This window comes from Girardinichthys multiradiatus, chromosome X, assembly GCF_021462225.1.
Source record: "Girardinichthys multiradiatus isolate DD_20200921_A chromosome X, DD_fGirMul_XY1, whole genome shotgun sequence".
NCBI classification, from domain to species: domain Eukaryota; kingdom Metazoa; phylum Chordata; class Actinopteri; order Cyprinodontiformes; family Goodeidae; genus Girardinichthys; species Girardinichthys multiradiatus.
Genome location: NC_061817.1, coordinates 1495334 through 1509275, shown reverse-complemented (window position 1 = coordinate 1509275; position 13942 = coordinate 1495334). Strand labels below are relative to the sequence as shown.

Sequence of the window (13942 nt, the reverse complement as noted above, 5' to 3'; positions counted from 1 at the left end):
CAATGAAGACATTACTGAAAACTTGTTTTCTACAATCATCCCATTTCTGATACAAAGGTTGGAATAGTTTTCTTCATTTCATCTTTGATGAACATTTTTGAGCTGAATGATTTGTATCATTTTCCAGTAAAAACATGATAGATCTAATTGTCCATGCATTTTCACTTGGAACATATCTGACCATTGTTCTCGGGCCAAAGGCCTTTTTATAACCTTCACCCTGACTTGTGCTCAGAATGACCATTTATAAAACTGTAAATTCTAAGTTTTACATCAAATTTCAGTGCACCATCTAGTGGTGGCTCTCATTTAACATTTTTAGACGACCAAATAAATAACTGCTTAATTGGGAATTTCCCATAAACCCGGATTTGATGGGAGCTCAGTTTTTTGTAGACACTGAAGACAAAGATCCTTTGTTCCAGTCAGGTATGAGTGTTGAAATAAAAAACCAAGACAAGCAGCTTGATTAACAGTTTTTATTGAAAACAAACAGGTTCTGCTCAGGCGATGCTGCCAGCATTGGAGGCGATCCTGGGCCACAGGTCAGCACACTCCTTGGCCACTGGTCCTGTGATGGCGGAACCTGTACATAGATTCAAAAACATTCTGTTAGGATTGTCCAAACATCAGGCTGGTTACAAACAGAACCACGACAAAGAAATCCAACTACAATTCAAATATATTACATTGTAAATTGTAAGAAGAATGAAGGAATGTGGTGAGATATGAAAGCTGGCTTCACTAGTCAGTTCTATCTGGCTAAATAAACTGTCTCATCCCTGACTGAGATCAGTCAGTCACTGTGGGTCACTGCTGTCTCACCCACAGAGATGAACTTAGTATTCCCTTCAACGACAACTCACCCAGCCACTGAGTAGACAAGGCAAGTGCTTTCAGAAGGGAACTTAAACTTACCGGGACAGAACTCAAGATTTCTAAAAATCATTATGCTGATGAATAACCAGAAAACCCAAGACAGTGCAGTTCTGTGTATGACATCAGTAAAGAATGGTTGGATACAAAAAGCCCACCTTTCATTTCTCCTTTGTTGTTGACTATAACACCAGCATTGTCTTCAAAGTACAAGAACACACCATCTTTTCGTCGGTACGACTTCCGTTGCCGTATCACCACCGCAGGATGCACTGAAGACAAGAAAACATCGTCAAGCCAATGAATGCAACATGTACAAGATTTAACTTTTGTTTTTTTTTAAAAATGGAGTAAAAAATCTAAACTGGAGTTAAGAGTGAACACTATTGAGTTTCTTTCTGCTGCAGCTGTTTGTGCTCACCATGTCCCCGTCTATGTCTATGTAACTCTTCAGAGTAATGTAGACACAAAAAAGACCATCCAATTCAAATATGATGGTCGGTTTAAAGGCGTATGAAACATCTTTAGACTTCAGACATTTTTCAATGAAACTGAAAAGTCACTTAAACCTTAGAATCAACACATATACAAAATGTAACAAGATTAGTTGACGATGTAAATTAACAGCAGTCCATGTGCTAAATTCTAAAGACGTTTTAGACAAATGAATAAAACTGTTGTGATGTTTGTTGAGGACTCACCCTTCTTCCTGAGCTCTGGTTTGCCTTTTTTGACCGTGGCCATGACCATGTCACCCACTCCAGCAGCTGGCAGACGGTTCAGACGCCCCTTGATGCCCTTTACAGAGATTATGTACAAGTTCTTGGCACCTGTGAGGCAGATAGGTCACATTGATGAAAACAAAGATGGCAAAAAGGAAGACCTTGAAAACCAGCTGTTTGTTCAGCAGCTTGTCTCATCCCTGATTGAGATCAGTCAGCCACAGCAAACGCTGCCATCTCACCCACAGTGATGATTTTACTATTTCCTTCCACGACAACTCACCCAGCCACCAGGCAGACAGAGCAAGTGCTTTTGGAAGGAGGACTTCATGGAAGAATTAAGCAACTACAAAACCTATTACTACTTTCTTTCATAAGGAACTTTCAACAATGGCTAACCAACTACAGCTTTTCATGATGCACTTAAACTAACTTCATAAGCCAAAGAGTCTTTAAGGCGTTAAATTGACATTACTATATTTAGGACTTGATGACTTTTTAGGACAATGAGCGTCTGTTTTTTTTTGCTGCACTTTGAAGCTAAAGAATCTTCAAATGTAAATATGGCGCCAAGTTCATTATTTTATCTGAAATTTCAACCTGAGATTCAACATCGATTGATGCACATTATTAAGACTCATTTGCACCTCAGACAAAAATTCCTGATCGAGACGTTCTTTCAGATAAATGATTGAATATTACCAATATATTTTCTGGCATTCATTGCAATGACAACAAAAACCAATGATTAAAAACAGCATTTTTCAAAAAACATTCATCAGTCTTTAACTGTATCACTACATTTTGAGCCCTAAACACTGGTCTAAAAAGTAAACCGAGACAGCGATGTAGAACTCAGCATTTACTAGTGACTATTTGAAACCAACAATGGAAAAAAAAAAAACTGTTGAAACAGCAGAAACCCAATCACATTTGGGTTTTCATATATCAGTATGGGGTACTGTTCTGACAGGATGCCTAATTCATATTACAGTCATGTTCTATTGTAACAATATGTTAATTACCCATTCTCAAAATACACAAGTTTCATGCATCTTCAATCACCACACTTGCATGTGAATTATACCCATTCTGTAGGGTGTTTACCTGTGTTGTCCGCACAGTTGATAACCGCTCCCACTGGGAGACCCAGTGAGATACGGAACTTTGCACCAGATGAACCACCACGTCCTGAAATGAAGAAGACAGCATGATCTCCCAACTGCAACGTATACTCGAGTTTACTTGAACGTTTCAGTAATAAGGATTGTTCTGTATGAAATGTTATGACTTTGCAAATGAACAGCATGATAACCAACCAAGCAAACGCATTTATATTAATAACCGCTGCATTGGAACATGTAAAGTTGCTAGTCTGTCTGATCAGTCAGTCCTTCGTAATACAATCGGCCATAAAGTCACACAGAACCACTCGTCTTGGCGTCACATCGCACCGTGAATCTGTTATATGGCTGCTGGAGTCTGATTCTAAATGAATTTCAATCGTGATTTCCAAAACAATCCACATTGCTAGCTCCCTGCTAGCCTACGTTAACTTTGGTAAACACGTTTAACTCATGCAATAAATTATAACAGCGTTAATTATAGCCCAGTTCAGACGGAAATTTAGCAAGCAATTGTCCAGTGTGTTCTCAGCTAATCTCGAAAGAAATGTGCAAAATGTACAGCTTTAATCTTGCTGCCATGCTACATGGCCCTGACATTCAAATATGGCTTCCGTCGACAGAGAGCCGAAATGCTAAAGTACTTTAATCGTAAGCTACTTTAACAAGTTCACAATGAGCAGCAGAAATGCATCATAGTTGCAACTTATTCACATTTAAGTAACATCGGAACCTGTGTTCTATGATAAAAACAGTGGATGGAGGTGGATTTCACAGGCTGGTTTTCATACCTCTCTTGGACATTGCTGCGGCAGGGAAAGAGGAAGGCAGAGAAAGGAATTATGGGATATAAAGTCGAACAGAAATGCATCCGGGTCAACAGACAACAGTGAGGCGTTCAGGTGATGTCTGAAAAAGAGACACCAGATAGCCCAATCTATTAACGGCTTCGAGATACGTGTTTTTACGTCTCAGTTTCCTCCCGAACGTCAGAGAAAATATTGATAAGCAAAAAGCCAAACACATTTTATTTATAATCCTAAGTGGGTAGTAACTATTTGATTTACTTTAGTAACTTGTTTAAATAAATGTAGGCTACGTCCAAGAGTAGTTTTACTGCAGCAAACGTTTTACTTCTACTTGAGTGAAATTATTTTGAGGTGAACTTATTTGATTACAATTCTTAGCTACTTTTCCCACCTCATTTCACTGAAACCTACACAATTTATGTTAAAGTGAGACTTCTTAATAAATTAAATAAAACAGTCGAAGGGGCCATGGTACTTAGAATTAAGAACATGGAAGATCTGGAAAAGTATCTTTAGGACAACAACTAATCAGCGACAGAACTCTAAACCATAAAAACTATTAGCAATATGCTAATAGTTAAATGAAACTGAAACTGAAACTGTAAGCCTTTGCATACACAGAATTAAAAGCACATGGGGCAAGAGATAGATCCTGAAAATAACTTCTACATCAATGTTATTAACAGCTCTAATTATTACACAGAAGTCAGTTTAGTGAAATAATTTCATAGAGGCAAAATGTATCTGCCAGTTTCCATCACATTAGAGGATACAGTATCTCACAAAAGTGAGTACATTCCTCACAGTTTTCTAAATATTTTATCTATTCATGGGACACAACTCTGTAGATATGACACAATATAAAGTAATCAGTGTACAGCTTGAAAAACAGTATAAAATTGCTGTCACCTCAAAATAACTTAACACACAGCCATTGATGTCTACAATGCTGGCAGTAAAAGTGAGTACAGCCTTAAGTAAAAATGTTCAAATTGCGCCCAAAATGTCAATAATGTGCTCTTCCACCTTCTGTTATAGGATCCCTCACAGATGCTCAATAGGTTTCAGATCTGGAGACATGCTTTGTCAGTTCAGCACCTTCACCCTCAGTTTCTTTAGCAAAGCAGTGGTCGTCTTGGAGGTGTGTTTGGGGTCATTATCATGTTGGAATACTGCCCTGCAGCCCAGTTTCTGAAGAGAGGGCATCATGTTCTGCCCACAGTACATTTTTGCATTCTGAACTCTAGCTCCCCACAGCTGGCACAACTTCTGGATATGCTGCTGAGCACCTGGACTCAACTTCATGGTTGACCATGGGGAGGCCTGTTCTAAGTGGAACCTGTCCTATTAAACCGCTGTATGGTCTTAGTCAACATGCTGCATCTTGGTTTCAGGGTGTTGACAATCATCTTGTAGCCTAGGCCATCTTTATGAAATTTATGGATGCTTTCAAGATCAAAACCGGTCAAAAATGTCCATAGCAAGAAATGTTCAGATACCAGAAAATATAAAAGAAAAAACGTTTCTGAAAGAAAGGTGGATACGAATTATGGGAAGAGCTAAATTTTAGAAAATATAAAACAAGAGCAACAATGAGAATGGGCATTGATGTCACAGTGTGAAGGAGGACTTGAAACATTATTAGAATATAAATCACTTAAAAAAATCACCATTGCAAAAGTTAATGGATGTATTTAAGCGTTTAAGTGTTTTGTTCATGGTTCAATAACATCACAGGGATTCCAGCTGTGACTCCTCCATCCTGGGCTGGATTCAGAGTTCCCACAAGTCTCTTTAGGTGTTTAAGTGTTCAGTCCATGCTTCATCCCATGGGTGAGACACACCATCCCCCTCCTCGAGCCCAGTTATCACCTTTACACCATAAGCTGCTTATTTTTAATGGATTACTTGGATTTAATTTCGTCACTGAATTTTCCCACTTCAGCTGAACTGTTTCTCTTTTCCCAGAACCCTTGAAGTCCAGCAACCATCTATTTACCCTATTTATTGTAAAAGAAAAAAAAAAAAAACCAAAACAAAACAAACAATAAACAAAACTACTTATTGTACACCTTCTGAGTCCTGACTTGATTCTGCATGTGTGTCAGAGAACTCCCTGGAAGCATGACTCATTTAATAAAATCTGAAGATGTTAAGGCACTCCTTCTGTAAGAGCAACACGTTATAAAAACAGCAGTTTCAGTCAATATAAACGAAAGTGATCTCCTAATCGGTTTTATACAAACCAAATAGTTTATTATATGTTGTGAACCAGCAGCATAAAATAAACCATATCCTGTTTACAAGAACTAACTTCTCAAGGCACGCTCTGCACAGAGGCTTTAATGCACATTCATTCTTTGTCCACACGATGGCAGCAAACCACCTAATGTTTCCACATAACTCGCTTTTTCAAACGCAGATCTGCAATTAAAATGTAATTGTAATGAGATTAAATCTCTTTAAAATGAGACTTTGAAATGAGACTTAATGCAGTCCGCTGATTTTCTGATATAGAACTTTTTTTTTAATAAAACCACTGTATTTGACGGTATTGTGTGTTACTCTCACAACCCACAGGTGTTTGGGCTTTAGATTTCTTTTGTTTGTATTTGTTGTTTATTATGTTCTAAGATGTCTTGCCATATTCAATTTGTAAATTTGCTATTAGGATTTTGCCACATTAGTTCATTCTTCTGTTTTGTCTTTTAGTTTATTCTTGTGTTCTGTTCCTTGTACATCTGTTAGTCTTTTCCCCTTGGTTAAGTAGTTTTTTGGTGTCTTAGTTCAGCTCCTTTTGTGTTAATTAGTCTCCCTTCCTCAGCTTCCCTGCCTTCATGGTCTCCTGATTAACTGACATGCTTTCAGCGTCCTTCTCCACACCTCCCTCGGTATTTAAGCTTATTGGTTTCCATAGTTCATTATTCGATTCTTCTGTTGCTCTGTTTATCCGTCTGTTTCACTACCCGTGCCCCTTATCCTGTTCTAATGGTGCCCTCCTGTAAGTTCTTTATTTTTGTTATTAAAGTCTACACTATGCTTGTCCCTAGTTCCTGCCTGTGTTTTGACTGCTGTTGTGACTATGAATCTGAAAATATTATTTAATATGTAATATTTTAATATCTTATCAAATAATATTTGGGTCTGTTAAGGATTGTCCTGTGAATACCAGCCCAGTAAGGCGATGGTATTAGGACAAAATCAAAAGGGTGAGCCAAGCTCTGACATTATTGAACAGCAAAACTCTGTACACACATGGAATAAATTCACACAATTTCTTAAAATACAAGAATTTAATAACAAAAATAAGTCAACTCAAAGTCAACCATATTTCAATCAACAAACTCTAATTTAAATTATGACCAAAAAGAGTGATGCAACATTACCATGCAATGTTTATGTTTGAGAACCAAGGATTATCTTGAAGAATCTGGAAATGAAGTTAAGTTAGTCTTGGAACCAACTTAGAAAATAATCAGCAAACGTTTAGACAACCATTCACAATGTAAGATCAGATAAAATATTATTTTATTAAAATAATGTTTTAAATAATGATCTGCTGAATAAAACCAACCTTCTGGATGACCAATTCTCAAAGGTGTCTCGTTAGCTGCCTTTATTTATTAAAATAATATTTAAAGAAATATTAAGGAAATAGTAAAATATTTAAAGAAATATTTTGGAAAAGAGCCAAATCTTTCTGGAGAAATGGGGCTTAATGGTGTTTAATTAGTTATCAAGTTTAGTAAAATAATGTTATTTACTGGATTGAAAACTAACATCCTTTCTGGGTAAATACTCTTTAGCAGCAAACACGTGTTCTTAGCTGTTAGCAGTTAAAGCTAACAAAAGAAGCTGATAGCTTAGCACCAGAATCGAACACACACCTTTAAAATACCGTTAATTAAAGGGTTAAAATGCATAAGCGTGGACGGCACGTTATGATCAATCTTTTGTGTTTAAAATTACCTTTTAAATAAAGTTTGTCTTAACTTTAAAAACACACAAACACAGAGCCCAAAACTGAGCACGTGTGCTGCAGATAGCCTGCCAGCACTAAGATAGCAGAGTTTCAACACAAACAAAACTTCATTAAATAAAAAACGTTTAGTTCATTTCATCCTAAATCTCTCTATCACTCTGCCCAAAACCTAACCTCATGAACCTTGCTGAGGAGGAATTGTCTGGGCGACGACGAAGTTTGAAGAAAGCTCTGTGAACAAAGAGTTAACTTCCAGCTAACCTTCGGAGCAGTGGCTTGGCGGCTCGCTCTGTCCGCTGACCACACTGCACGTTAACTGCTGTAACCACGGTGATGCGGTGCCGTTGTCCTCCTTTCAGATCGGGAAACTGCTCCACTCGATTTCGTATAGATAGCGTCTGCAGGGAATTCTCTGGAACACAGTTTGCTTCTGCAGGCCTCAGAGAGAAAATCAGACAATGATTGTACCTTAAAAATTCCTGTTCTTGAATGAATACCGGATACACATACAGTGATTCATCCGTACTTAACTTTATGCATATGATCGGTGATTGTATGACACCCTTGGATCCAGTTGAAGAGTTATGTCTGTTTGCCAGCAAAGAGACATTAGCGCGCTGTCTCTCCGGCTAGCCTCGCAGCGGAGTCTGGATGGAGAGGCAGGATGTAGCAAGAGCGGTGCTTTTATTTGGACAGTGATGTCACAGGAAGTCTGCAGTTATCCCGTTCCCTGGCTGTGCCGGAAGTCGGTTAATGCAATTTATTTTGAAAGTTCCAGGAAAGTCTGTACTGGCCTTTCATGTTGTAAACATGGCTGTGGTCCCAACACTGCATTGGATTGACTTGAAGTGAACTGAATGATGAATTTAAAACTGAGTTAGGTTCTAAAACAATTTCTCAATACCTACCTACATTTCCAGGCTAGGCAAGAAGTGACATAATGGTTAACTAATCTACTTGGGTAACCATTACAGAGACAGAGTATTGATTCAAACAGATTTATTGAAAAAGGTGGAAGCTGGTAAGACGTCAGGATCTCCAGTATGGTTGGTCCGTGCACTGAGAAGGAGAGGTACGGTAAGTGAATAATATTTGACTAGCTAAAGGAGATGTGGTTCTGTGAATGGTATGGAGGAGTCTTACTGTTGCGGTAGGAGGTAGATTTCCAGGAGGACAGAGTAAAACCACAGAAATGGTTGGCTGGATTAGCACCGCAAAGTTTTTCCAACCACCCAGGGAGAAGGACTCGGAGCGTCAGGGAGAAATCTAGTCTTGGATCCTCTGATGATCTTCTGAAGGGAGAGGAGCACAAACTCAGATAAGAGCTAAGATCAAAAACAAAGTTTAGTCTGCTGGCCTGATTACCATGCTGGAAGAGCTAACAATTTGGCGTCTCCTTCAAGAATCCTGCTGCTTTTGAACTCCTCTCTGATTAGATTGGTGTTGTGGAGCTAGGCCTTCCTGTCACAACCCTGCACAGAAGAGGTGAAAGAGAAAAAGCGGCACAACACAAACACCAGGCCGCATGCAGTTCTGTGGCACGATAAGGCGAGCATCAATTGAAGAAGCAGCCAAGAGGGCCATGGCAACTGTGGACAAGTTGCAGAGACCCACAGCTCAGGTGGGAGAATCTGACAGGACAACTACTAAAGTTCTATGTTTAGCTGAGATAAATATTAAAGTTTGTTGCTATGTGTGGTGGAAAACTAACACATCATCACACTGAACACAACATCCACAGGTCGAAACATGGTTACGGCAATATCATGCTGTGGGTTTCTTTTTTAACAGGAAGAGACCTCCAGCAGAACCAGGCTAAGCTTATGCACTACTTTATGCTGATCCGTATAAAATAAAAATAAAACACATAAAGGTTTGTCGCTGTAATATGGCAAAATGTGAAAAAAGTTCTTGCTTTTGCAAAGTACTAGAATTGGACTGCAATCTGGTTAGGCCATTTTTAAACTTTTTCTTATCAAAACATTGCATCAACATGAACATTGATTGGTTGGCAGATCACTGGATTATTGGCATATGTGGTTTGATAATTTTTTTGGGTTTTATATTGTAAATTAAAATTTCAACCAAATATTATTTTTGTTTCATTGTTACTCAGTGGCAAAACAGTCGCTGTACTATACTGCCTGCTGTACTTGTGGTTTAAAGACCCGGAGTAAAAGCCTCTAAAAGGTCTTCAAACAACAGATGTCAGGGCCACTGGTCTGTAGTCCTTTACCTCTGCCGGCCCCCCTACTTTAGGGACCTAGGCACAAGGCATGATGCTTTCCACTGGACATGCACTTGTCCAGTGTGAAGACTCCAACTGAAGACAATTTGCAGAGGCAGGGCCAATTTGGATGCACACTCCTTGAGAAGTCTAGGAGTCACACCACTGGAGGCAACTTTTCCAGGACATCTATTAAAACAGATTAGAGCTGTAGCTGAATAAGGTCTTTTCTCCCCTGCTTTGTGTCTGTGTCACACAAGCGAGTTTCTTGAAAAAAAGAGCAGTGCGCGGCAATGGCCTTTACAGCATCTTTATTTTTACATTGACCCTGAGCACTCCTGAATTTAAAGAAAAAAAGCCAGATTTGTTTTAAGCATTAACAGTGCTGTTCAACCAGGAACAGCTCAAGAAAATACCAGAACACTCACAAAAAAACAATTTAAAAAAAAGAAAATGAATGTATTAGCAACAGAACAGCCACCTACAACGCACACAGCATACATATCACAATAACTACTATCATCAACAATGAAATCATTGTACGCTGGGCTTATTGCATATATTCTAAATGTCTATAGAAATCTAGTATTAACTTACCCTCACACGTTGTCTACCTTGTAGTCTTTCTGTCTTTGATTTGATACTGATCTGTGGCTTCCCACACTCTTTTATTTTTGTAGAATGCTTTGTCTTGCCGCCCGCAACCTTTTTGTGACTCTCTTCTTTTACTTTCAATCTGACCAACAGCCATAGACTGAGCAACATGCAAGTCCTCTATTCTTTTGTTAAGGTAAAAAAAAAACTGTGTTTTTGTTGATGTGATTCAGACCACAAACTACTTCTTTGTGTCAAGGATTTAAGGGAGCTTAGGATTCGATTGAAATTTGTATTTAAAGAAAATTTTGATTTAGAAATTATGTGAAATGGCCAGCACTTGTACAGGGCTTTATCAAGTACCCCAGAGAGCCCAAAGTGCTTTACACTACACTTAGTCATTCACCCATTCACACACTGACAGTGGCGTACTACATTGTAGTCACAGCTGCCCTGGGGCAGAGTGACAATAGCGAGGGTGCCATACAATCGGCAACCACCAGGCTCTCTTTACACCATCAGCAGACAAGGTGGCTAAAGTGTCTTGCCCAAGGACTCAAAGACTGAGACGGAGAGAACGGGGGTTCGAACTGGCAACCCACTGGTTACAGGACAAAATCCTAATCTGTAGTTAGTATTAAAGTGGTGAAAGCAGCAGTAAAACAGATGCCAGTTGGGAAATATCCAGGTCAGGATGGATTGACCTGGGACTTACGTAAATTGCTCTGGGCTGATATTAAGGAGCTGGTATTCAATGCCCCAACGGAATGTGTTAAAAAAAGTGAGTTGACCCCAACCATGAAGCAAGGCATTATTAACTTAATACCCAAACCAGGAAAGGATAAAACATATAATGATAATCTCAGGTCAATAACTATGTTAAATGTGGATTATAAATTAGTGTCTTATCTGTGTTGAAGGGGTTGGGTTCTCAGGTTCTGAAGAGGGTGGGGCTAGGTAGGACAAGATAGATTTGATGTGTTTAGGAATGACTTGTTGCATTTCAAAAAAGCTGTGAAGTTTGCTGAAACAAAGCAAGCCTTGATCATTAACAATTACCAGGGTCTGTGCAGACCAGTCAAGTTATTCCACACCAATATACCTTTGTGCACTAGTCCTGTTAGTATAAATAGGTCTGGTTTGGCTATGAACAACTAATAATAAGTGCCAAGGGCAATTATGAATAATGTTGGTAACTTTAATTAAAATTACCAAGTCAGGGCAAAACCTGATTATCATGAATTATTAGCCAAACAGCTTTTAGTCTCTGTCAGTTACTGTTTTATTGAAACCAGCCCAGTGACCAGAGTTTGCTTGGAGGAATTTGCAATGAGGCCATATCAGATCTGAAAGCTCACAAAGAATAATGGTTACTAGGTGATCAAATAACCAGCTCACAGTGCAGAGAGGAAGGGAAAATAAAACACTATTTTAATAACATTTCAAAAATTTGCTTAATTTGCTGAATAGAAATCTGTAATGATGTCGGGGTCTGGGAGTTACTGTTTGTTTTCTGTTTTTTCCTGCCTGCTGTTTACTTTGCTCAGTCCATAGGTGGCGTCGGAGCTCATGGGTGCAGAGGTAACAGGTGTTCCATATCCTGCTGATTGCTACTGGGTGCATTTAAGCAGGAGGCTGCCATCACTTCACTGCCTGAGTGTTAGCCAACAGTGGTAACAGACTCTTGCCAGACCGCTGCTTAGTGGCTTAGCGTTGTGTTTTCTCTGAGCCTCAACTAACCTACGTGTATCCTCCTTCTCAGGTTGTTTTCAAGCCCTGGCTTGGTTTCCAGTTTGTTTCCTGACTTCAGGATTAAGTGAGTTTCCTGACCCTTGGACAAGGAGTCTTTTCAATCTAGGTTCAAGTCTCCAGTTATCCTCTTCGGACAAACTTCAAGCTGGCAGCTTCCTGACTCCACGAACAGCTGGACCAAAACATAAGCAAACCCTATTCACCCTCCAACTTTCTCTCATGCAAATACCCTTACCCGGCGCTCCACACCACTGTCTTACACTTCTCGGACTAAGCTGGACAGGACTCCCCAGGAACTTGGATAACCCACCTCCTAAGTCGTCTCCAGTCCTGAGCTCCCAAACTCCACATCTTGTTCTCCTTGGCGGTTCAGTCATCTTCTCTAGTAAGCAACACATACTGAGTACAATAGTCATATCTTCACTCTGGACTTACCTGTTCTCCCCTTCTCTTTACAGTTGGTGATTTCCAGTCCTGGTTCTCTCGCCATTATTTTCCCTGTGAAAATAAACCTTTTAAAATCTGTAAGATTTTCCTGAGTGTTTTCTGCATGTGGGTCCAAACCGTACCTAGAACCATGACAAACATGTTGGACAATTGAATTCTAATGTTGTGTTAACTAGCCATCACAGTGACTGATGGTGTGATGGACTACCAAAATGGCATAAAAAAAGGGATATGAACTCACAATTTGGCAGGCTGATGACAGGAGTGGTGATGTCCCATACAGGATTAGCAGCTCAGCTTGACAACAAAGAAAACAGCAGCTGCTGTGCTATTCAGCAACCTCTCAAGTCCCACATGTACCTTAAGAACCACTGTTACAAATGTTAGTGTGTATGAGCACTGTCGTGCTACAGCCGATTGTAGTGTAAACACAGCATAACTATTCGTGGCTACCATCTTGCAGTAGCAGAGTTTTAGCATTAGCTTCTGGGATAATGAAGACAAAATTTAGCATATTTATAAGGAGTATACAGACATATTTTATGAAGGTTAGTAAGAAGAGAGGAAGGGGAAACAGCATCAGCTCTGGGTTGCTCTAGGCCAGCATCAAAACCAAGCAAAACGACAGTGACACAAACAAAATTTAAATTGTTTTGACCTGAACTAATTCACAGGAAGACACAATGTCTTCCTGTCAGCCTTTCTGATGCACAGGAGAGAACACTGAGATGTGGCAGCTGCTTTGGGTCTAGTGCCTTGGGCAAGCACTGCGGTTTTAAATGCCATCTTCTTCAGGCAATGGAAGGAAAACTCGTCTGTAGTTAGAGACAACCAATCACTTCTTGGAGAATCTTTAGCTCAGATTCTTTCCGGAAGAAGCTCAAGTGGTTAGTCTTATTTTCGGGTGTCATCACCAGACACGCAAACTATACTTTACTTTGATTCAAGGTTTCTTCGAAGATGCAGTCTTTTACTCGACTAGTGAAATCAAGATGTTAATGTGTGTGTCCTCCCCAATGTAGACTGTGGAGAGCTGTGGGCAAAGAGGAAGAAATGCTGTTTGGAGCAGAGTTTTGCAGCTCTATGATGGGATTCAAGCTTTGATTCCTTCTCCCCAGGAGCTGTCATGTAAATGCTTTACATTCTGGAATTCAGAGTTTTTACCGGTCTCTTTTGTTCTCTTTTTTAGTTCCGTCCTTCCTCCCATGGCTGGGCCCAACAGTGTGCAGTCACGTTGGAACGGGTCAGGACCATTACCAAATTGTTCCAACAAAATTAGGACCATGAAATTGCTCCAAAATGTCCTAATATGCAGAAACATTAAGAGGGTTAGCTCATCTCCTGAAAACAGGTCCACACCTTTCTAAATAATGATGATGGTTTGTCAATGTTTGATGCTGTAAATGTTA

At 39.5% G+C, this 13942-nt stretch overlaps 1 protein-coding gene across 1 annotated transcript; it reads right to left on the bottom strand.

Moving 5' to 3' along the window:
• Positions 1–465: 465 nt before the first annotated feature.
• On the bottom strand, positions 466–3589 carry LOC124863492 (60S ribosomal protein L23). The gene is made up of 5 exons (XM_047357879.1): positions 3514–3589; positions 2706–2789; positions 1578–1706; positions 1035–1148; positions 466–586 (listed from the first exon to the last, which is right to left on the bottom strand). Exons 1-5 carry the CDS (start codon positions 3524–3526, stop codon positions 504–506), a joined length of 423 nt encoding a protein of 140 aa, XP_047213835.1. The 5' UTR covers positions 3527–3589; the 3' UTR covers positions 466–503.
• Positions 3590–13942: the final 10353 nt, after the last annotated feature.